The 19,230-nt window shown below is 50.2% G+C and overlaps 2 protein-coding genes across 4 annotated transcripts in view; both read left to right on the top strand.

Moving 5' to 3' along the window:
- Window positions 1–11,245, top strand: part of SLC7A8 (solute carrier family 7 member 8) — a 61,231-nt gene extending 49,986 nt beyond the window's left edge. For all 3 annotated transcript variants that reach the window (XM_050796441.1, XM_050796443.1, XM_050796442.1), the window contains 4 exons: window positions 4,881–4,977; window positions 6,622–6,771; window positions 8,368–8,545; window positions 9,219–11,245. In XM_050796441.1, the coding sequence (XP_050652398.1) occupies window positions 4,881–4,977; window positions 6,622–6,771; window positions 8,368–8,545; window positions 9,219–9,385 (592 nt within the window). In that variant the 3' untranslated portion in view covers window positions 9,386–11,245. The remainder of the gene's footprint in view (window positions 1–4,880; window positions 4,978–6,621; window positions 6,772–8,367; window positions 8,546–9,218) is intronic.
- Window positions 11,246–16,835: 5,590 nt separating this feature from the next.
- CEBPE (CCAAT enhancer binding protein epsilon) lies at window positions 16,836–19,177 on the top strand. The gene is made up of 2 exons (XM_050796452.1): window positions 16,836–17,891; window positions 18,661–19,177. The coding sequence occupies exons 1-2, from the start codon at window positions 17,382–17,384 to the stop codon at window positions 18,994–18,996; spliced, it is 846 nt and encodes a 281-aa protein (XP_050652409.1). The 5' UTR covers window positions 16,836–17,381; the 3' UTR covers window positions 18,997–19,177.
- The last annotated feature ends 53 nt before the right edge of the window (window positions 19,178–19,230 follow it).

Below are 19,230 nucleotides of genomic sequence, written 5' to 3' on the forward strand. Positions count from 1 at the left end.
CTGATGAGCTGCTGCTGTTAGCTTCAGTCTACTCCATACACAAATTACAAAGTAAGTGACAATTCTCTGAACTCCCAGTGCACTGAATCTGTGCCTTTTTGTTCCTATCAAGCTGTACCCTGCCTGTCATCCCTTAGGTGAGCCTTTCCCCAGAAAAAAGAAAAAAGTGGTCCAATTTGCACTGACATGTAAATTACTGTTGATAGCCCCTAATATTCACTTTTCTCTTAGGAGAGTAAAAGGGAAGGAGGGCTGATTTTTATGTTCAAGTTTCATATTCATATGTATATAATAGAGGTACATATTTTCAAGATTTTCAAGGTACAGATGATGTTTCAATACATTGATATAATATGTAAAAATCAAATCAGAGTAATTGAGATATCCCATCTCCTTCAATATTGTCTTTTCTTTATGTTAGGAACATTCAAATTATTCTCTTAAAATTTCTTTTTTTTTTTTTTTTGAGACAGTCTCGCTCTGTTGCCTAGGCTGGAGTGCAGTGGCACAATCTTGGCTCACTGCAAGCTCCGCCTCCCGGGTTCACACCATTCTCCTGCCTCAGCCTCCCGAGTAGCTGGGACTACAGGTGCCTGCCACCATGCCCGGCTAATTTTTTGTATTTTTAGTAGAGACGGGGTTTCACTGTGTTAGTCAGGATGGTCTCGATCTCCTGACCTTGTGATCCACCCACCTCAGCCTCCCAAAGTGCTGGGATTACAGGTGTGAGCCACCACGCCTGGCCTAAAACTTTTCTTTTTAAAAATAACTTTTATGGCCAGGTGTGGTGGCTCACACCTATAATCCCAGCACTTTGGGAGGCTGAGGCAGGCAGATCACAAGGTCAGGAGACCAGCCTGGCCAATATGATGAAACCCCACCTCTACTAAAAAAAATACAAAAATTAACTAGGCGTGGTGGCAGGTGCCTGTACTCCCAGCTACCCAGGAGGCTGAGGCAGGAGAATCACTTGAACCCAGGAGGCAGAGGTTGCAGTGAGCCAAGATCGTGCCACTACACTCCAGCCTGGGTGACAGAGCAAGACTTCATCTCAAAAAAAAAAATTAAAAAAAAAAAACTTTTGGGGCTGGGCATGATGGCTCACGCCTGTAATTCCAGTACTTTGGGAGGGCAAGGTGGAAGGATTGCTTGAGCCCAGTAATTCAAGACCAGCCTGGGCAACACGGCAAGACTCTGTCACTACAAAAAAATAAGAAAGAAAAATAAGTAAAAAATAAAATTGATTTAAACATCAATATCCTACTTGTGATACTATAATATAATTGTGTAGCATGTTACCAATGGAGGAAACTGGGCAAAAGATACATAGGATCTCTTTTTATTATTTCTTACAACTGTACTTTGTTGTAAGATTCACTGAATGTGAATTTACAGTTATCTCAAAAAAATTATCATTTTTTAAGTTAACTGAGCATGGTGGTATGTACATGTAGTCCCAGCTACTCAGGAGGCTGAGACTAGAGGATCACTGGAGTCCAGGAATTGGAGGCTGCAGTGAGCTATAATCATGCCACTCTACTCCAGCCTGCGGGACAGAGCAAGACCCCATCTCTAAAAACTGGAAACATAAAAAGTTTAATTTTTTTAAGTTAAAAAAAATCTTTATTCTGATTATAACTATTCCATCTATTTTAGAATTTTATTCATTTTTTCCTTATCTTTTTTTTTCTTTTTTTTTTTTTTTTGAGACAGCGTCTCACTTTGTCACCCAGGCTGGAGTGCACTGGTGCAAATACAGCTTGCTGCAGCCTCAAACCTCCCAGGCTCAAGTGATCCTCCCACTTCAGCCCCCTCAGTAGTTGGAACTACAGGCACACTCTACCATGCCTGGCTAATTTTTGTATTTTTTGTAGAGACAGGTTTTCACCATGTTGCCCAGGCTGCATTTTACAATTTTTAAAATTTTTTCTGTAATGTATAAGGAAGAAAATTAAAGTTAACCATAATTTCACCACCCAGAGATAATCAGTTAGCATTTTAATAAATGGGCCCATAAATAATCTTAAAATTAATTGGCATTTGGGCATAGTGGTGCACACCTGTAGTCCCGGCTACTTGGGAGACTGAGACAGAAGGATCATTTGAGTTTGGGAGGTCAAGGCTGCAGGGAGCCGTCATTGTGCCACTGTACTCCAGCCTAGGCAACAGAGCAAGACCGTGTCTCAAAAAAAAAAAAAAAAATTATTTGCATTATAGTTTTCAGTACTGTTTTTTCATTTAATGTTATATTTTGAGCATATTCTCATGTAATCAATTTTTTTCAAAAACATTATGACTACATAATGTTCCTTTTTTTTTTTTTTTTTAACTCTGTCATCCAGGTTGGAGTGCAATGGCGTGATCTCTGCTCACTGCAACCTCCACCTCTGGGTTCAGGCAATTCTGCCTCAACCTTCCGAGTAGCTGGGATTACAGGCACGTGCCACCACATTTGGCTAATTTTCGTTTTTTTTTTTTTTTTTTTTTTTTGAGACGGAGTCTCGCTCTGTCGCCCAGGCTGGAGTGCAGTGGCCGGATCTCAGCTCACTGCAAGCTCCGCCTCCCGGGTTTACGCCATTCTCCTGCCTCAGCCTCCCGAGTAGCTGGGACTACAGGCGCCCGCCACCTCGCCCGGCTAGTTTTTTGTATTTTTTAGTAGAGATGGGGTTTCACCGTGTTAGCCAGGATGGTCTCGATCTCCTGACCTCATGATCCACCCATCTCGGCCTCCCAAAGTGCTGGGATTACAGGCTTGAGCCACCGCGCCCGGCCTAATTTTCGTATTTTTAGTAGAGACGGGGTTTCACCATGTTGGCCAGGCTGGTCTCCAACTCCTGACCTCAGATGATCCACCCACCTCGGCCTCCCAAAGCACTGGGATTACAGGCATGAGCCACTGTGCCTAGCCCGTAACATTTCATCTTATGCAAATCTATTTTATCAACCTCCTACTTTTAGGCACTTAGGATATTTCCAATTTTTTCTTTCTTTCTTCCTTTTCTTTTCTTTCTTTTTGAGACAGTTTCTTGCTCTGTCGCCTAGGGTGGAGTGCAGTGGCACAATCACAGCTCACTGCAGCCTCAGCCCCCCAGGCTCATGTGATCCTGTCACCTCAGCCTCCGGAGTATCTAGAACAACAGGCACACGCCACCATGCCTGGCTAATTTTTTTATTTTTATTTTTTGTAGAGACAAGGGCCCACTATTTTTCCCAGGCTGGTCTCAAACTTCCGGGCTCAAATGATTCTCCCACCTCAGCCTGTCAAAGTGCTGGGACTGCAGGTGTTAGCCACCAAGCCCAGACAGGATATAATTTTTTTTTAACTCAATCCCACAAGACAGGATATAAATTTTTAAGTACAATTTACATACAATAAAATATGCAGGCTGGACGCGGTGGCTCATGTCTGTCATCCCAACGCTTTGGGAGCCCGAGGCGGGAGGATCATTAGAGCCCAGAAGTTCAAGACCAGCCTGGGCAACATGGCAAGACCCTGCCTCCATATTTTTTAAAAAAAGCAGATCATAGGCTGGGCATGGTGGCTCATGCCTGTAATCCCAGCACTTTGGGAGGCCGAGGCGGGCAGATCACCTGAGGTCAGGAGTTCGAGACCAGCCTGACCAACGTGGAGAAACCCCATCTCTACCAAAAATACAAAAATTAGCCGGGCGTGGTGGCACATGTCTGTAGTCCCAGCTACTCGGGAGGCTGAGGCAGAAGAATCGCTTGAACCTGGGAGGCGGAGGTTGCGGTGAGCCAAGATCACGCTATTGCACTCCAGCCTGGGCAACAAGAGTGAAACTCTGTCTCAAAAAAAAAGCAGATCATAAATGTTCATTTTGATGAGTTTTGTGGGGGTAGTTTTGTTTGTGTTTGTTCGTTTTTGTTTTTCATTGTTGTTTTTTAGAGGCAGAATCTCACTATGTTGCCCAGGCTGGCTTTGAACTTCTGGGCTCAAGCAGTCTTCCTACTTCAGCCTCCCAAGTAGCTAGAAATACAGGTGTGTGCTACTGTGCCTGGCTTCCATTTGATGAATTTTGACAGTTGTCAAAATTCAGCCACTACCCAAAACAAGATACAGAACATTTCCACCACCAGTTCTCCACTCCCACAAAAACAACTACTCTCTGACTAGGATAAGAGTGTTTTTAGACCGGGCATGACGGCTTACGCCTGTAGTCCCAGCACTTTGGGAAGTCGAGGTGAGTGGATCATGAGGTCAGCAGTTCAAGACTAGCCTGGCCAAGATGGTGAAACCCCGTCTCTACCAAAAATACAAAAATTAGTCGGGCATGGTGGCACACACCTGTAATCCCAGCTTCTCGGGAGGCTGAGGCAGAGAATTGCTTAAACCTGGGAGGTGGAGGTTGCAATGAGCCAAGATTGTGGCACTGCACTCCAGCCTGGGCAACAGAGCAAGATTCCATCTCAAAAAAAAAAAAGTGTTTTTAAAGCTTTCCATATGCAGTTCGGTCCCAGTGTATCAGGGAATCTGCATCCTTTGAGGATGTGAGGAATGCTTTTAAAGAGATGAATACTTAAGGCAACAGACAGAGGTTGCTCCTGTAGCCTTCCAGGCATTGGGAGCACCCCACTGAGTGACAGTACAATTATCAGTAACCCTGAGCCACCCATACCACATTCAGGGTCTAACATACCCAGGGTTCATCCACTTTTCCATTGGCTGCCTCTGGTTTGCTTGCACCTGCATTTGTGAACACAGGTTCTGTAGCTGGTGGGGCGGAAAGTGTGCATGTGAAGGCAGGTACCCGGTTGGAGGGAGGATGCCCCTGTGTGGGCAGAAGGTAGGCATGGATGAAGGAACTCGGGCTTGGTGGTCCATGGGTTATCCCAGGCTGACCTGCTTTTCTCCCTGCCAGGCTGTTCTTCTCTGGAGCCCGAGAGGGCCACCTTCCCAGTGTGTTGGCCATGATCCACGTGAAGCGCTGCACTCCAATCCCAGCCCTGCTCTTCACAGTAAGGGCCCTTCCTGCTGTAACTCCCCACACACCTCCCTCTTTTTGTGCCTAGTCTAAGCTGGGAGTTCATGCTTTTCACACACACCCCTGTTACCTTTCCAGTCTGCTGCTAGTTCTCACTGGATCTTAGATGATCTGGCAAATGATACTCATCAGCTTTGTTAATATCAAGAGATATAGCAAGGAAAGATCCTGAGTCCTGAAATACCTAAGGTTCTCGGGCTGACTTATTTCCATTCTCCCATCCTTTTGGGTCAGACTGAACTGACTGCCTCAGGATTCTACAGCCTCAAAAAAATGTGTCTCCCTTGGCTCTCCTCACACCCGTTACCGCGGGGTTGTGGCACTGGTCTCTACTCCTGGCTGGTTGGTCCCTGCAAACACCCACTCCCCACATCAAGCTTCAGGGCAGCCTGCCAGTCTCTTGGAAACATCACTGAAATGAATTTAGTGTTAAGAGTACACCAAATAAGAAAAATCATAGAGGAAGACTGATAAACTGAAAACAGTGAAAAGGAAACTTGGGACAGGAAAGAGATGGGAATAAAATATCCCCAGAGTAGAATCATTTAGAGAGAGCTAAAGGAAGGAACAAAGACTTGTCCCCATTGAGTCTTTTGAGTTATTTTTATTTTCCCTCTGGATCCTGAATAAAACACTAAAAATGACTTTGGTCCACTGGCGAAGCAGTTAGAAATCAGAATAACAGAGCTCATGGGAGTCAAGAGCATTGTACAGCATTGCTGTACAACATCAGAATGTTCAGATGTAGGATGAAGGTCACCTTGACTGGTTGGTTGTGGAAGGTGGCTGGAGAAGACAGTACTCCCAGTGGGCCATACCCTTTTTTTTTTTTTTTTTTTTCCCAGTTAGAGCTATTGGTGCAGTAGTGTGACTAAAAGGCAGATGCAGCAAGAACCATTAAAAGCATCTCAATTATTTTAACCATCGGCTCTCACAGGAGGACGGAACTTTTGTTGACCTTCACAAGTTATCAGAAGGGAGGAGCATGGTTCCAAGAGAGCCACAGAGATGATTTTGAAGTTGGAAAGTAGACTCTGTCAAGAAAACCTCATTTGGATGTTATGAGGGTTAAGTGAGTTAATCTTTGTCAAATGCTAAAAATAGGGACCTGGCACACAGTAAGTTCTATGTAACCAGTTTTGAAATTAATAAAGAAAAGGAAGAAAAATAGATGACTCAGCCAGGAGAAAAGGATGAGGGCAGGAATAAAGCCTTAATCTGTTATTAACAATCTTCCCTAAGGGATTTTAAAAAATGAAGTTAGCTTGAGCTATAACCCACAGAGACATACAAATGAAACCGGGGCTGACACAGAGCCAGGTAATACCAGGGTAGCCAGTCTAGCTGCTTATGCCCAGTATCCATTCTAAGTGGTTAGTGCCTGTGCCATACCAGTGGTTAAATATTTTTATCATCACCCCTGTAATAAGAAAGGGCTTCCTAGCGATAAAGATGTTGTAACGTCCTAGGTTACTAGGGGAGGTTCTAAAGTCTCCATTTCGAGACATCCATTATACAATGGCATCGTCTGCCTGGAGGCTGGGGGACAGCCCCTAATCTATAATACCAGTCTCCAAATATCTTTTGGATCACTGATGAGCTCCTCCCACTTCCCCAGTGCATCTCCACCCTGCTGATGCTGGTCACCAGCGACATGTACACACTCATCAACTACGTGGGCTTCATCAACTACCTGTTCTATGGGGTCACGGTTGCTGGACAGATAGTCCTTCGCTGGAAGAAGCCTGATATCCCCCGCCCCATCAAGGTGAGAGAACCTCCCTTTGGGGTCCCCGCCCCTTCCTCTGTGGTTCTAGCTGCAGTTCAGATGTTTAAATCACCTCTCTTCTTAGCTGCTGACCACACATCATCATCTCTGATGGTAGCAGACCCTTTGGAAAGCAAGGGCCATTTGTGAATGGGACCATCATTTGTGTTCTCCACTGGGGATGAGATCGGAGCAGACTGTAGCTGGGGAATAAGTCAGATCAAATGTCACTTTCATCTTGACATTCCTTTGTTTCCTACCAGTCTAAGCCTTAAACTCCAGCTGACTTTTCAAGGTTCTCTTATCTCCCCAACACTTCCTCCTTGTCCCTCCAGATAGCTGGGTTCACTAGGTGCTGTGTCTCCATCCCAGAATACCTTTCCTCCTCCTATCTGCCCATCTACATTTTAACCATTTTCCAAATGCGCCTCAAGTACCTCCTCTTCCTTGAAGTTTTCTAGTCTACTGCAACCTTCCATGATCCTCTCTTTTTAAACTCCCATAGCCCTACACATATAGGGTGCTCAGTGAACCTAATATTGCTACAAGATATAACTCTGTGATAGAAATTAATGGGATTGCTCAGAACAAGACATGCTAGAGCATTATGAGTTCTCCAACAAATTAGAAGAATAGAGTGTACTCCAGAGCTATTTGTACAATCCTATTCTAGAAACAGTGACTAGATGCTTCTAGAAGATCCTTCCAGCTGAAAAATCAAAGGCTCTCCAAATCTCTCAGTTCCTCACTGGCATTTCCACCACGATTGCAGTGGCCGGATCTCAGCTCTACTCTCCCGGGTTTACGCCATTCTCCTGCCTCAGAAAACCTGCTAGAGGCTAGTTTTTTGTGTTTTTTTAGTAGAGACGGGGTTTCAGTGTTAGCCAGGCAGATGGTCTCGATCTCCTGATATCCCCTCCCAGGTCCCCCACCACACCACGATCCCTTCTGAGCAAGGAAGACAAGGGTCCCCACCACACACATCCCTTCTGAGCAAGGAAGACAAGGAAGAGAAAGGCAGCCGAATCAGGACTGCCCCTGGAGCCCTGAAGAGGATACTCTAGGGAACTCCCCTCATGTGGCCCATAAGAAGCTGACATTTGCCATATTGTGCCCACATAAGGGCCCTGCATAGAAGTGGGCGAGGACCAGGGAGCCTGAGTGATTAGAATCGTCTCCTGCCTGCACTTTGTGCATTGCCACACCTCCCCTCCACCCTAGGACCTCAGCAGACGCACCCATGTGCCAGCAAGCTTCTCCATCCCTATGGGCTTCTCTGGCTGCCACAGGCACATGGCATGCATGATGAGGCCTTGTCTAATCACACCCAGGATCGAGGACATGGGCAAGGAGGGTCCTTTCCTCCCTAGCTCCTCCCCATCCTCTTCCTGTCTGACCATCCATGTTCATCAACATTTGTTCATATAGCCCCTGCCCTATCAGGGGTGTGTGTGGGACCACAGAGTTGAGGGAAGCCCAGCCTTTACGCTTGAGGATGTGTCTCTGTGGGTGAAGAAGAGAGAGAATGCCTCAGTCCCTAGTCCTGGGGGCCGCGGGGCCTACACAGTTCACATGCCTCATGCTTCTGCTCCACAGATCAACCTGCTGTTCCCCATCATCTATTTGCTGTTCTGGGCCTTCCTGCTGGTCTTCAGCCTGTGGTCAGAGCCGGTGGTGTGTGGCATTGGCCTGGCCATCATGCTGACAGGAGTGCCTGTCTATTTCCTGGGTGTTTACTGGCAACACAAGCCCAAGTGTTTCAGTGACTTCATTGGTGAGTTGTTGGAGGCTCTGGCTGGCTTGAGGGCCTCCTGGGCTGGAATGCAGTGGTCAGTGATGGGGTGGGGGAGCCACCAGGGCCAGGAGACCTAGGCTCGCCTTCTCCTTAGTCCACAGAGCTCTGGAGGAGTCCAGAGCAGGGAAAGCAGATGCCTTTTCCCAGAGACCTCTGAGGGAGGAGAACAGCTGGCATTTCCATACAGACCTTAGACCTGCAAGAATAGGCAACCTGGGCTGGGCACAGTGGCTCACACCTATAATCCCAGCACTTTGGGAGGCTGAGACAGAAGATCACTTGAGCCCAGGAGTTTGAGACCAGCCTGGCCAATATAGCAAGACCCCATCTCTATTATTAAAAATTTAAAAATTAAATAGGCAACCTATCAGCCATCCTGTGAGAGCTGCCCCAAGCTGGGTGGAGACCAGCGGAGACCCTGGACTTGGGGGTCAGTGGGCACAGGGAAGGTGGAAGGCTGGGGCCTTCATGAGCAAGGAGCAGCCGGCGGGAGATGCAGGAGGCAGACCAGGTGGAAAGGATTCTCCTCAAGCACTGACTGCTCTGAAGAGGCAGAACTTGGAGCAGGAGAGCTGGGAAGGGCCGGGGCCGCTTGGCCAGGTTGGTGGGATGCTCAGCACCGGCCTGGTTTCTGTTTGATCTCTTCCTACAGAGCTGCTAACCCTGGTGAGCCAGAAGATGTGTGTGGTCGTGTACCCCGAGGCAGAGCAGGGCTCGGGGACAGAGAAGGCTAATGAGGACATGGAGGAGCAGCAGCAGCCCATGTACCAACCCACTCCCACCAAGGACAAGGACGTGGCGGGGCAGGCCCAGCCCTAAGGACCACCATTCCCTCAGCTGGCTACTCCCTCCTCCCTCCCCTTTTATCCTACCTCCCTGCCTTGGTCCCCCCAACACATGCAAGTACACACACACCCCTCTCTCTGCTTTTGTCAGGCAGTGGTAGGACTTCCGTGTGGGTAGTGAGAAATTGTAAACAAAAACTCACATTCATACCCAAGGAACCAGTCTCTCGCCCCAGGGCCCATGTCCCAGGCCCCACTCCAGTGCTGCCCACGCTCCCAGCTGCTGGAGGAGAGGGGAGATGCCAAGGTGCCAAGATGCCGGGCCACACCCTCAGCTGCTGCTTCAGGAACCAGAGCTCATTACTGCCTTCCCTCCCAGGGAGGCCCCTTCAGAGAGGAGAGGTGGCCGCAGGGGCTGTGTTGCGGGGGCACGGGCTCAAGCAATTCTGTCCCCATCAAGGGGTCAGCTGGAGAGACCCAAGACCCTATCTCTTCACCAGGGACCCAAAATCCAAGGGGATGCTTCCCTCTGCCCTCTTTCCTGCCCCTCCCCATCATACCTGCACCCACCCCAGCCAGGGCTCCCTGTCCAGAATTCGGTTCTCCTCAGGACGCCAACTCCCAGAGCTAAGGACCAAGGAGAAGAACAGCCTCTCCACCCCCAAGCCAGGCGGTTGAGGAACATACTGAGAAAGGCTCAGATTGCGGAAACCCAGCCCTGCCCCTGCCTCCTGCATCCTGCCCCCAACATGGTGCCAAAGCTTCCAGAAGCCAAAAAGGCTTCTGATTTTTAATTTAGTGGGCATCTCTCTCAGCAGCTCCACCTCCCCATCACAGGAAGGAGCAGTCCCCTGCTATCCCTGCAGCCACTCCCAGCACGCCCGCACACAGCCAGCACCACCGCCCCCACCATGCCCTTCTCCTCTCTGGGCCTTGGCTTGGGACCGGGTGTGAAGGATCCCCAAGTCCTTCAGGCCTGAGATCAGAGCCAAATCAGCCTTAAGTCACCTCCCATCCAAGAACTTGGCCTAAAAATACTCCCCTATTTCTAACCCTCGGGACGGATCTGATATTAAATGCCTTCCCCGGGAGGAAGGGTGCTTTCCCCCTCCCCAGAGGTGCCCATTCCACACCCTGGGAGACTGGGGAGAGCATTGACTGAAGCCCAGTTCCTTTCCCGTCCGTCCTCAACTCCAGTAGCCCCCCACTCCTCTCAGGTCTCAGTGCCATGCCGTCTTGGGGCAGGGTGAGAGGGCAGCAGCAGCAGGGCGCCCGCTCTGGAGGTCCTCAAAAAAGGCCCTCCTCTGTGGCTGGCGGCCTCTGACCTTTCCCTGGGCTCCAATGGAAGGCCATGGAGTTTGTCATGGGCCCTGCAACCTCCCCAGTCACTCCTGCTGCACTAAGGACTTAGGATCCTTTTATCACAAATCGGGATTCTCTCCCTCACCCCAGTTCTGTCTGCTTAAACTGGAATACACAGGAGCCCTTCCTGACCTGGGTGGTGTCTCCCAGCTTCCCCGCCCAGCCTGCCTGCCCCATAGTTGGTGAGATGCCGAGTTTGGTCTGAGTTGTGACCCCTTCAGCGTAGATGCCCGGCAGGCTGGGGTTGGCCCCTGGAGGGTCAGGGGACCATCTTCTTGTTCCCTCTTTTCTCATTCCTCCAACTTCCTCCCCTCCTTCAATTATTTTTTTGTAAAGTTGATGCCTTACTTTTTGGATAAATATTTTTGAAGCTGGTATTTCTATTTCTTTTGGATTTTTTTAAATGTAAGGTTGTTTTGGGGGGTGGAGTTAGAACCTTGATGATAATTTCTTTCGCTTGGTGTAGGTTTTAAGATTTGTTTTGTGGAGAGGTTTTTTCTTTTGATGTAATAAAATTTAAAACGGAAATGAAGTTGGTGGTGTTGATAATTAAGTAACCTTTTGAGACAGAGTCACCAGGCATTTCCTCTTAGGAGATCGTGCCAGGTTCCTTCCAGAATGCCATTCCTAAAAGCTCTTGCTCTCTGTAACTTCTAGCTATCGTAGGGACTCAGTACCAGTGCATTCAAACCACTGACTCTCATTCTGAACCAAAAACATCATCAAAAGACAAAAGTACAACAAATTTACAGATCTCAACTGTTTACTGTAATTCTGGAATCAGGCAACACTTCATTCCATTAAATAGAATACATGTTCCAAAGAGTTGAGCAGAAGAGGTTGGCTTTACAGACAGGAAAGGGCTGAAGAAAGCTGGTTAGTCACTTTTCAAAGTTGCTTTTCTTGGCTGGGCACAGTGGCTCACTCCTGTAATCCCAGCCCTTTGGGAGGCCGAGGAGGGAGGATCTCTTGAGCCCAGGAGTTTGAGACCAGCCTGGGCAACATAGCAAGACCTCATCTCTACAAAAGATAAAATTAGCTGGGCATGGTGGTATGTGCTTGTAGTCCCAGCTACTTGGGAGGCTGAGGCCGAAAGGAGGACAGGTTGAGCCTGGGAGGTTGAGGCCACAGTGAGCTGTGATTGCGCTACTGCACCTCCAACCTGGGCGGAAGAGCAAGCCCCTGTCTCAGAAACAAAGTTACTTTTCTTGTAAGGTGGGGACAGGGAGACAGAACAATAGAAAAATAACTGATTAGTTAATATCAGGATCCCTCAGGCTACCGTGTTTTGTGTAAAGATTAAAGCAGAGGGAACTTCATTATCATGCCCATTGAATATTGAAATTGACCTGTTTTAATTGGCTGTTATATCTCTCTCCTGATTTCTAGGCAGGTCAGATAACAACTTAGTTTAGATTTGGTGATGTGGAACTTTAGCATGGGGGATTCCATTTTGATTTTAGTCTGGTCTGTGGGGCCTAGAGCAGGAGCTTAGTCCAAAACCATGACCTTCTGTACTTTTTTATTTACCAACACTCACTCATTCCTTCTTGGAGTCACGAAGTATTACTAAGTTCCTGCTCTGTGCACCATAGTGAAAGCCTGCAGACTAACTGGGAAGAACTCAACACTGCCCAGGGTGGGAACGTGGGCAAGGGAGAGACGGCACCCAGCCAAGCTGAGGGATGCAAAGGCAGACGTCCTCCCAAAGCTTGATCAGCAAAGGCTTCTCTCATCAGCACAGCCTGAGCCAAGTCTATGGGGCGAGTCAGGATCCGAGGAGCTTGATGGGAGGGCCTGGGAGGTAAGGCTAGGTTCACTCAGCTAGACAGAGCCATCTGAGAAGAAGAGTTAGCTCTAGGAGGAAGAGTAGGAGGACCATTGGACTAGGACAGGGAAAAAGGAAGAAGTCGTTAAGGTATGTACAAGTACTTCCTGGCGTTTTGGGTTAACTGCCAGAGGAAGTTGATGGGATTAGCCCCAGTCCTTGCTTTGTGTCCCTGTCTTTATGGGCTGCCTTCCTGGCTGCGTGTCCAGAGCCAGCACTGCTAGCAGATGTAGGGCAAGGGCGGGGAAAAGGGGGTGGTGGAGGGGCAGTGGTGTTAAGACATCACCCTTCACCATCTGGAACACTGTGAGGACAAGGCAGGCAAGATGCCGCCACTCCCAGTCCTGGCCTGATGCCAACACTCCTGCTTTGTGACTGTCATTCTTCCAGACAGGCTGGAAGCTCGCCATTCAACAGGGACGCCAAGCTGGGAGGCCGGCCACTAAACAGCTGTGTGTCCTTGGGCAAGTCACCTTACCTGCTTAGCATTTTAAGAGAGAGAGCTGGACCTAATCGTAAACAGTTCCTCAATCTTCCAATTTTAAGTTGTCCCAAAAGGCAGAGGCCAGTCTTTTCCAAGCCTCACATCTGCCCTTTGGGCCCCCCTTCCCCAGCACACACACCTTTTCTTTCCCTGGACTGCCCCAGGCTCCTCCCTATTGCCCCATTTGAGCAAGTCCTGTCCCTCATCCCTTCTCACTCCATGGAGGCACTTGTCCTTCAGGAGCACCCTCTCTTTCTGTGACACCTGCTGATCTTTTCAACCTGGTCAAATGGGCAAATGTGGGTCTCCTTCCGGGCAACAAACATTTACTTTTAACCTGGCCATTTCCCGTCTTAACCCTGTCAGTCACTTTAATGCTAGGAATTTCACATGCTCTGAGTTTAGGGAATTTGGGAACATTTTGAAAGTCACTGAAATCGTAGCTGCTTATGCATTCATTTATTTAATGTGGTCACACAACAAATCTTTTTGTGACCATTCTGTCAAAGACTTTGCTATATGCTGTAGAAATAGTAAATTTTTTTTCTGATTTTTCTAAGTCAGCACAGACTTCAAATATTTTCTTCCATTGTCTTCATAAGGATATTCAGATGTGTCAACCTGCCTGTCCTTCTTTTTTTTTTTTTGAGACGGAGTCTAGCTTTATTGCCAGGTTGGAGTGCAGTGACGTGATCTTGGCTCACTACAACCTCCGCCTCCCAGGTTCAAGAGATTCTTCTGCCTCAGCCTCCAGAGTAGCCAGGATTACAGGCACGTGCCGCCACGCCCAGCTAATTTTTTTTTTTTTTAAGTAGAGACGGGGTTTCACTATGTTAGCCAGGGTGGTCTTGATCTCCTGACCTCGTGATCCAAACGCCTCAGCCTCCCAAAGTGCTGGGATTACAAGTGCGAGCCACTGCACCCGGCCCTGTCCTTCATTTTAATTCAGGAAATGTGATCACCATAGTTGAAGAGGTCCAAAAGATGTAACTGACTCTACCCTCAAAAAGCAAATAGTTTGCTAGGGGAACAAAACCAAGGATATGCATGGCACACATATGTGTGCGCATCCTGGCTCCACAGACCACCCATGCCATGCTGGAACCACTGCCTGTGGGCCTTCCTGCTGGGCTGTGATCCCTATTGGCAAGGGCTAAAGCCAACACATCCCCAGACCCCATGCAGTGCCTGGTACCTGTGTGCTCAAAAATGTTCGTCAAACTGACGCACCACACCAGGCAGCAGGTAGTGAGTGTCAAGGAGACACAGATAAAACTGCAATGAGAGGTCAGAGGAAGAGAAGAAGGAGACTTTACATTTACTAAGACCAGTTGCATGACATACACTATGTTATTCACAGTTTAAATTAAACAACCCTATGAAGGAGGTATTACTACTGCCACTTTGCAAGGAAGATTAAGTAAGTTGCCCAGAGTCATGGAGTTGGTTAGTGACAGAGGCCAGATTTGAGCCCAGTTCTCTCTTAACACTTCACAGCCATGCTCAGCTACCTTCCTACTGGGAAAGTCTTAATTCACCAAAAAAGTGGCACTGGAAGGAGACCTGTTACAAAGTCACTAAGATAACAAACATGCATCATTTCAGTTCATCCAAACAGGTAGTAACTGCAGTGGCAAAGGAAAAATGATCCTGCTGACCCGGGAGAGCTTCTTTCCTCTCCTGAGCAAGCATCCCCCAGCCACTGACTGGCACTGCCCTCCCCACCTCCCCTTCCTGTCCAGAGCTCCCCCTACCCTACCCTGACATCCAGAGCCCTGCCTGCCCCAGCCAAACCCCTGTTACTGGGAAACACTGAGGTCAGCGTACCAGCAACGTCAGCACTAGCCGGGGAGGCCGGGGCAGAGATTTATCTCACCATGGCTAAAGCTGCTGACTTTCTCATTTCCTGCGGTTCTATTTACATACCTCCCACTTCCTCCTGCGCAGCTACTGATGCAGACTTCCCCCTCCCCATGGTGGCCAAATGAGGGCCAGGAAGGTTCTCCAAGTCACATAGCAACCCCTTCCCATCCCTTCAGCCAGAGATGAACCAGGCATCCTCCTTGGATGACCTTGGGCAGCTCAGCCTCTCAGCCTTGTTATCCTTGTTTATAAAGTAGGAATAAAAATACTGTCTGCCTTGCCTACCTTCCTGCATAACCCATAGGCAAAGAGCATGAAAAAGTGTATGTTTCAAGGATTGAAAAAGCATTAATTTATCAGAAAGCACAAGGCCTATTCATTATCATTATTTCAAAGTAGCGGAGGGGACAGAATTTCTCCTCATGGAGACAAGGCCCTGGACGCAGGACTTGCAAGCTGCTTATTCTCCCTAGAACTGCACTGCAAGACCCCATCCCAGCCAGGTCTCCTCTTCCTCCTTCCAGAACCCCCGCAGGAGCTTGCTGAGAGCCAGAGCTGTGAGAGGCTGCCCTCTGCTGTCCACCTGAGTCCGGACCACAGCAGCCCTCCAAGTCCGAAATATTGGGGCCAATATTGCCACCTGGTGGTCAACAGAAGCACTGCCACCAAACTGAGAGCTCAGCTTTGAAATGGAGAAATCTCCCTAATTCCTGACATCTGTCTCTGGGATGCACACAGATCTCCTCATACCAGGTCACTGTGCTTTCAGAGAAAGCATATCTGGCTGTGTCTCAAGTCATGCACAGACAGCATCTAGGGTAGGTGTTGGGGTAGGGAGGATGGAAGGAATATGCTAACCAGAATACACATTTTTAAAATTTTAATGTTCAATGCCACACACATCCTCTCTGCACTTGTCCCACTGGGGCCCACTCACAGTGACCCAGCCCTTGTTTGGCCCAACTTACAAAAACTTCTGGCCCCCCTGGGGCACCCAGAGTACTTGCTGGTCATAAAAGAGACAGTAACATTTCTATGTGCCCTTTCCTCCCCCCCACCCCCACCCCCCCCCGCTGGACCTTTTGGAGATGAAATTCAACAGGTAAAAGCAGGACCTGAGCAGGTGTCTCTGAAAGGAGGCAGTTGGGAGTTCCCAAAGGAAAGAGAAAAGGGAAGAGGAGAGCCAGCACAGAACCAAGAATTGCAGATAGAGAGCCATGGGCTTCTCCTGGAGACCCTAAAACAGAGCCCCAGGAAGAGGTGATGACATAAGAGGCTTCTCAAACCTCACAAGAGGAAGTAGACCCAAGAGACACGCATTGGAGATCAGAGAGCGGCCATGCAAAAGGAAAGACAGCAAACGAGCTGCAGCAAGCTCCTGAGCCCTGCAGCCCAGGGCACAGGAAACCAGAGGCAGAGCCTCAGGCCCAGGGTGAGGGGCAAAGCGCCAGCCTGAGCCTCTTGCAGCAGAGAACAGCTGGAAGAGAGAAGTGCTGGAGCCACCGGAGGATTATGGCTGTCTATTCCAAGGGCAGCAGCCTGCCTGGGCCTGCAGTGCAAGGCCCAAGTCCTGACCAGGTGCTTCAACCAAGCCCAGGGAGTTAGGAACTGTGCCAGGCTGCTACAGGTAGCTGGGGCTGGAAACATACTCATATTTGGGCTATTGCACAGCCCCTGTGCAAAAACCTAGCAAATGAGCGTACTCTCTCCAGCACCATGCAGGCTCCCATGTATAGCTTGTTCCTAGGACCTATCACTACTCCCCAGACCCCTCAAAAACAAACCAAAACAAAACAAAACCCTGGCCTACACTCAGAGAATGCTCTGGGAGGTGAGGCCACAAAAGAAACTGTCTCTTGGGAGTAGGTGGAGCCCAGCATCAGCGGAGAGCCACAGGAAGGCATGTCAAGGGAGGAGCTGAGACCCAACTGAGGGTCGGCACTGGAAGAGGGCTTTCTTCACTCTAACCTGGAACCTCATTCTGCGTAGAACTTTTTCACAGTTGGAGGGAGGAGGACGCTCAGAGTAGGGTGTTGCCCTTGGTGAGGATTTGGAGTCCCCTGGGCTCAGGAGGGAGTGGACAGGCATTCCCAGAAGCATCAGCTTCTGGCATCTCCAGAACCCTGGCTTGGACCCTGACCAAGGAGTGTCCCCAACTGCTGAATAGGCCAGGAGTCGCCTTTCTCTAAGGCTTACATCTCTCCCTCTGGGGTGTGTCCTGCCCCTCCCTGAGTCACCCCAAGGGGAGAGAGGGGAAAAAAGGGAAGAGAAGAGAGGCATTGACTACAGAGGAAGGAAAAGGAAGCAGAGCAGAGGGGGGAGAGAGGCCACACAGGAGTGGGTGACAGAGGAGACTGCAGAGGGCAGGTCTAGGGCAGGAGATCGAGAGAGGGCAGGCCCAGGTCAGGAGGAGGTAGAGAGAGGGCAACCCGAGCACCCCAAGGGGTGCCTCAAGAGCAGGTGGGGGCGGGGAGCCGAGGGGGCGGGCCGGCCATGTCCCACGGGACCTACTACGAGTGTGAGCCCCGGGGCGGCCAGCAGCCACTTGAGTTCTCAGGGGGCCGAGCTGGGCCCGGGGATCTGGGGGACATGTGTGAGCATGAGGCCTCCATTGACCTCTCTGCCTACATCGAGTCTGGGGAAGAGCAGCTTCTCTCCGATCTCTTTGCGGTGAAGCCAGCGCCTGAGGCCAGAGGCCTCAAGGGCCCCGGAACCCCTGCCTTCCCCCACTACTTGCCGCCTGACCCTCGGCCCTTTGCCTACCCTCCACATACCTTCGGCCCAGACAGGAAGGCGCTGGGGCCTGGCATCTACAGCAACCCAGGGAGCTACGACCCCAGGGCTGTGGCGGTGAAGGAGGAGCCCCGGGGGCCAGAGGGCAGCCGAGCTGCCAGCCGAGGCGGCTACAATCCCCTGCAGTACCAAGTGGCACACTGTGGGCAGACAGCCATGCACCTGCCCCCAACCCTGGCAGCACCCGGCCAGCCTCTGCGCGTTCTCAAGGTAAGAGCAGGTCAGCCCTCCTCCCTCCTGCCCCGGGCTGGAGAGGCTGGTGTGGACAGGACCCTGTGCCCCTGCTCACGCTGCTGAGTCTGTGCTTGGTGTTGCTCTGTGAAATGGACCCAACCCACAGTCCTCTGTGCTCACACCGCACCATGACCTCCCTTTCCTTCTCTGTGAATTCATTCCCACCCTGAATCCCCACCATGTCCCAAAGACCCTGCGGCAAGCTGGCCTACCTTGATCTCAGGCCCCCCACCACCAGCCTCTCTGCTGCTCACCATGCCCCCTCCTCTTGTTTCTCTGCCGCCTGCTTCTGTAAGAAATGTCTGCTGGTCATAGAACAGGAGACTCAAGACAGATTGAGGGAAAGTGCACTCAGAAAGTGTGAGAACATTGGCTGGGTGCAGCGGCTCATGCCTGTAATCCCAGCGCTTTGCGAGGCCAAAGCAGGACGGTCGCTTAAGGCCAGGAGTTGGAGACCAGCCTGGGCAACATAGCAAGGCTCCATCTTTACAAAAAAGAAGAAAGAAAGAAAGTGTGAGGACATGAAAGGGAGTTTTGGTCTCAAGCAGAGAACCCTGTGCATCTGGGTCACCATCTCCCAGAAGCAGGGTGGTGATAGTTTTGACCTGAGAGACAGGAGCTGGCTCTGAGTCCTGTATTCCTTCGATGCAGCAAGTGTGCCCTGGCTGCAGAGATTCCCGTCCCGCCTTCGCTCTGCCTCCTGGCCAGCCCTCACCTCTCCGTCTCTCCGTGCCTTCCCCTCCAGGCCCCTTTGGCCACTGCCGCACCGCCCTGCAGTCCCCTCCTGAAGGCGCCCTCCCCCGCTGGCCCCTTACACAAGGGCAAGAAGGCAGTGAACAAAGATAGCCTTGAGTACCGGCTGAGGCGGGAGCGCAACAACATCGCCGTGCGCAAGAGCCGGGACAAGGCCAAGAGGCGCATTTTGGAGACGCAGCAGAAGGTGCTGGAGTACATGGCAGAGAACGAGCGCCTCCGCAGCCGCGTGGAGCAGCTCACCCAGGAGCTAGACACCCTCCGCAACCTCTTCCGCCAGATCCCTGAGGCGGCCAACCTCATCAAGGGCGTGGGGGGCTGCAGCTGAGTCTGGCTGGTGGACTTTGGGCACCAGGCTCCGTGGCACGGCCTGACTCTGCGAACCCCCATCCTGCTGGGGGCCTAGAACCCTGAGACATAGACCATGGATAAATGGCAACCGGGTGGCAAGGAAGGGCAGGACCCAGCATAATGATTATGTGGCTGAATAAAGTTGCACTGTGACTGGGTGTTGGGACTGTTGGCTCTGTGTGTGTGTGTGTGTGTGTGTGTGTGTGTGTGT

This window comes from Macaca thibetana, chromosome 7 (genome assembly GCF_024542745.1).
Source record: "Macaca thibetana thibetana isolate TM-01 chromosome 7, ASM2454274v1, whole genome shotgun sequence".
NCBI classification, from domain to species: Eukaryota; Metazoa; Chordata; class Mammalia; order Primates; family Cercopithecidae; genus Macaca; species Macaca thibetana.

What these genes read in the sequence shown, in the direction of transcription:
- CEBPE (XM_050796452.1), top strand. Translation starts at nt 17,382, where the DNA reads ATGTCCCACGGGACCTACTACGAGTGTGAGCCCCGGGGCGGCCAGCAG. An exon ending in AGCCTCTGCGCGTTCTCAAG is followed by an intron (nt 17,892 to 18,660) that starts GTAAGAGCAGGT and finishes CTTCCCCTCCAG; the next exon opens with GCCCCTTTGGCCACTGCCGC.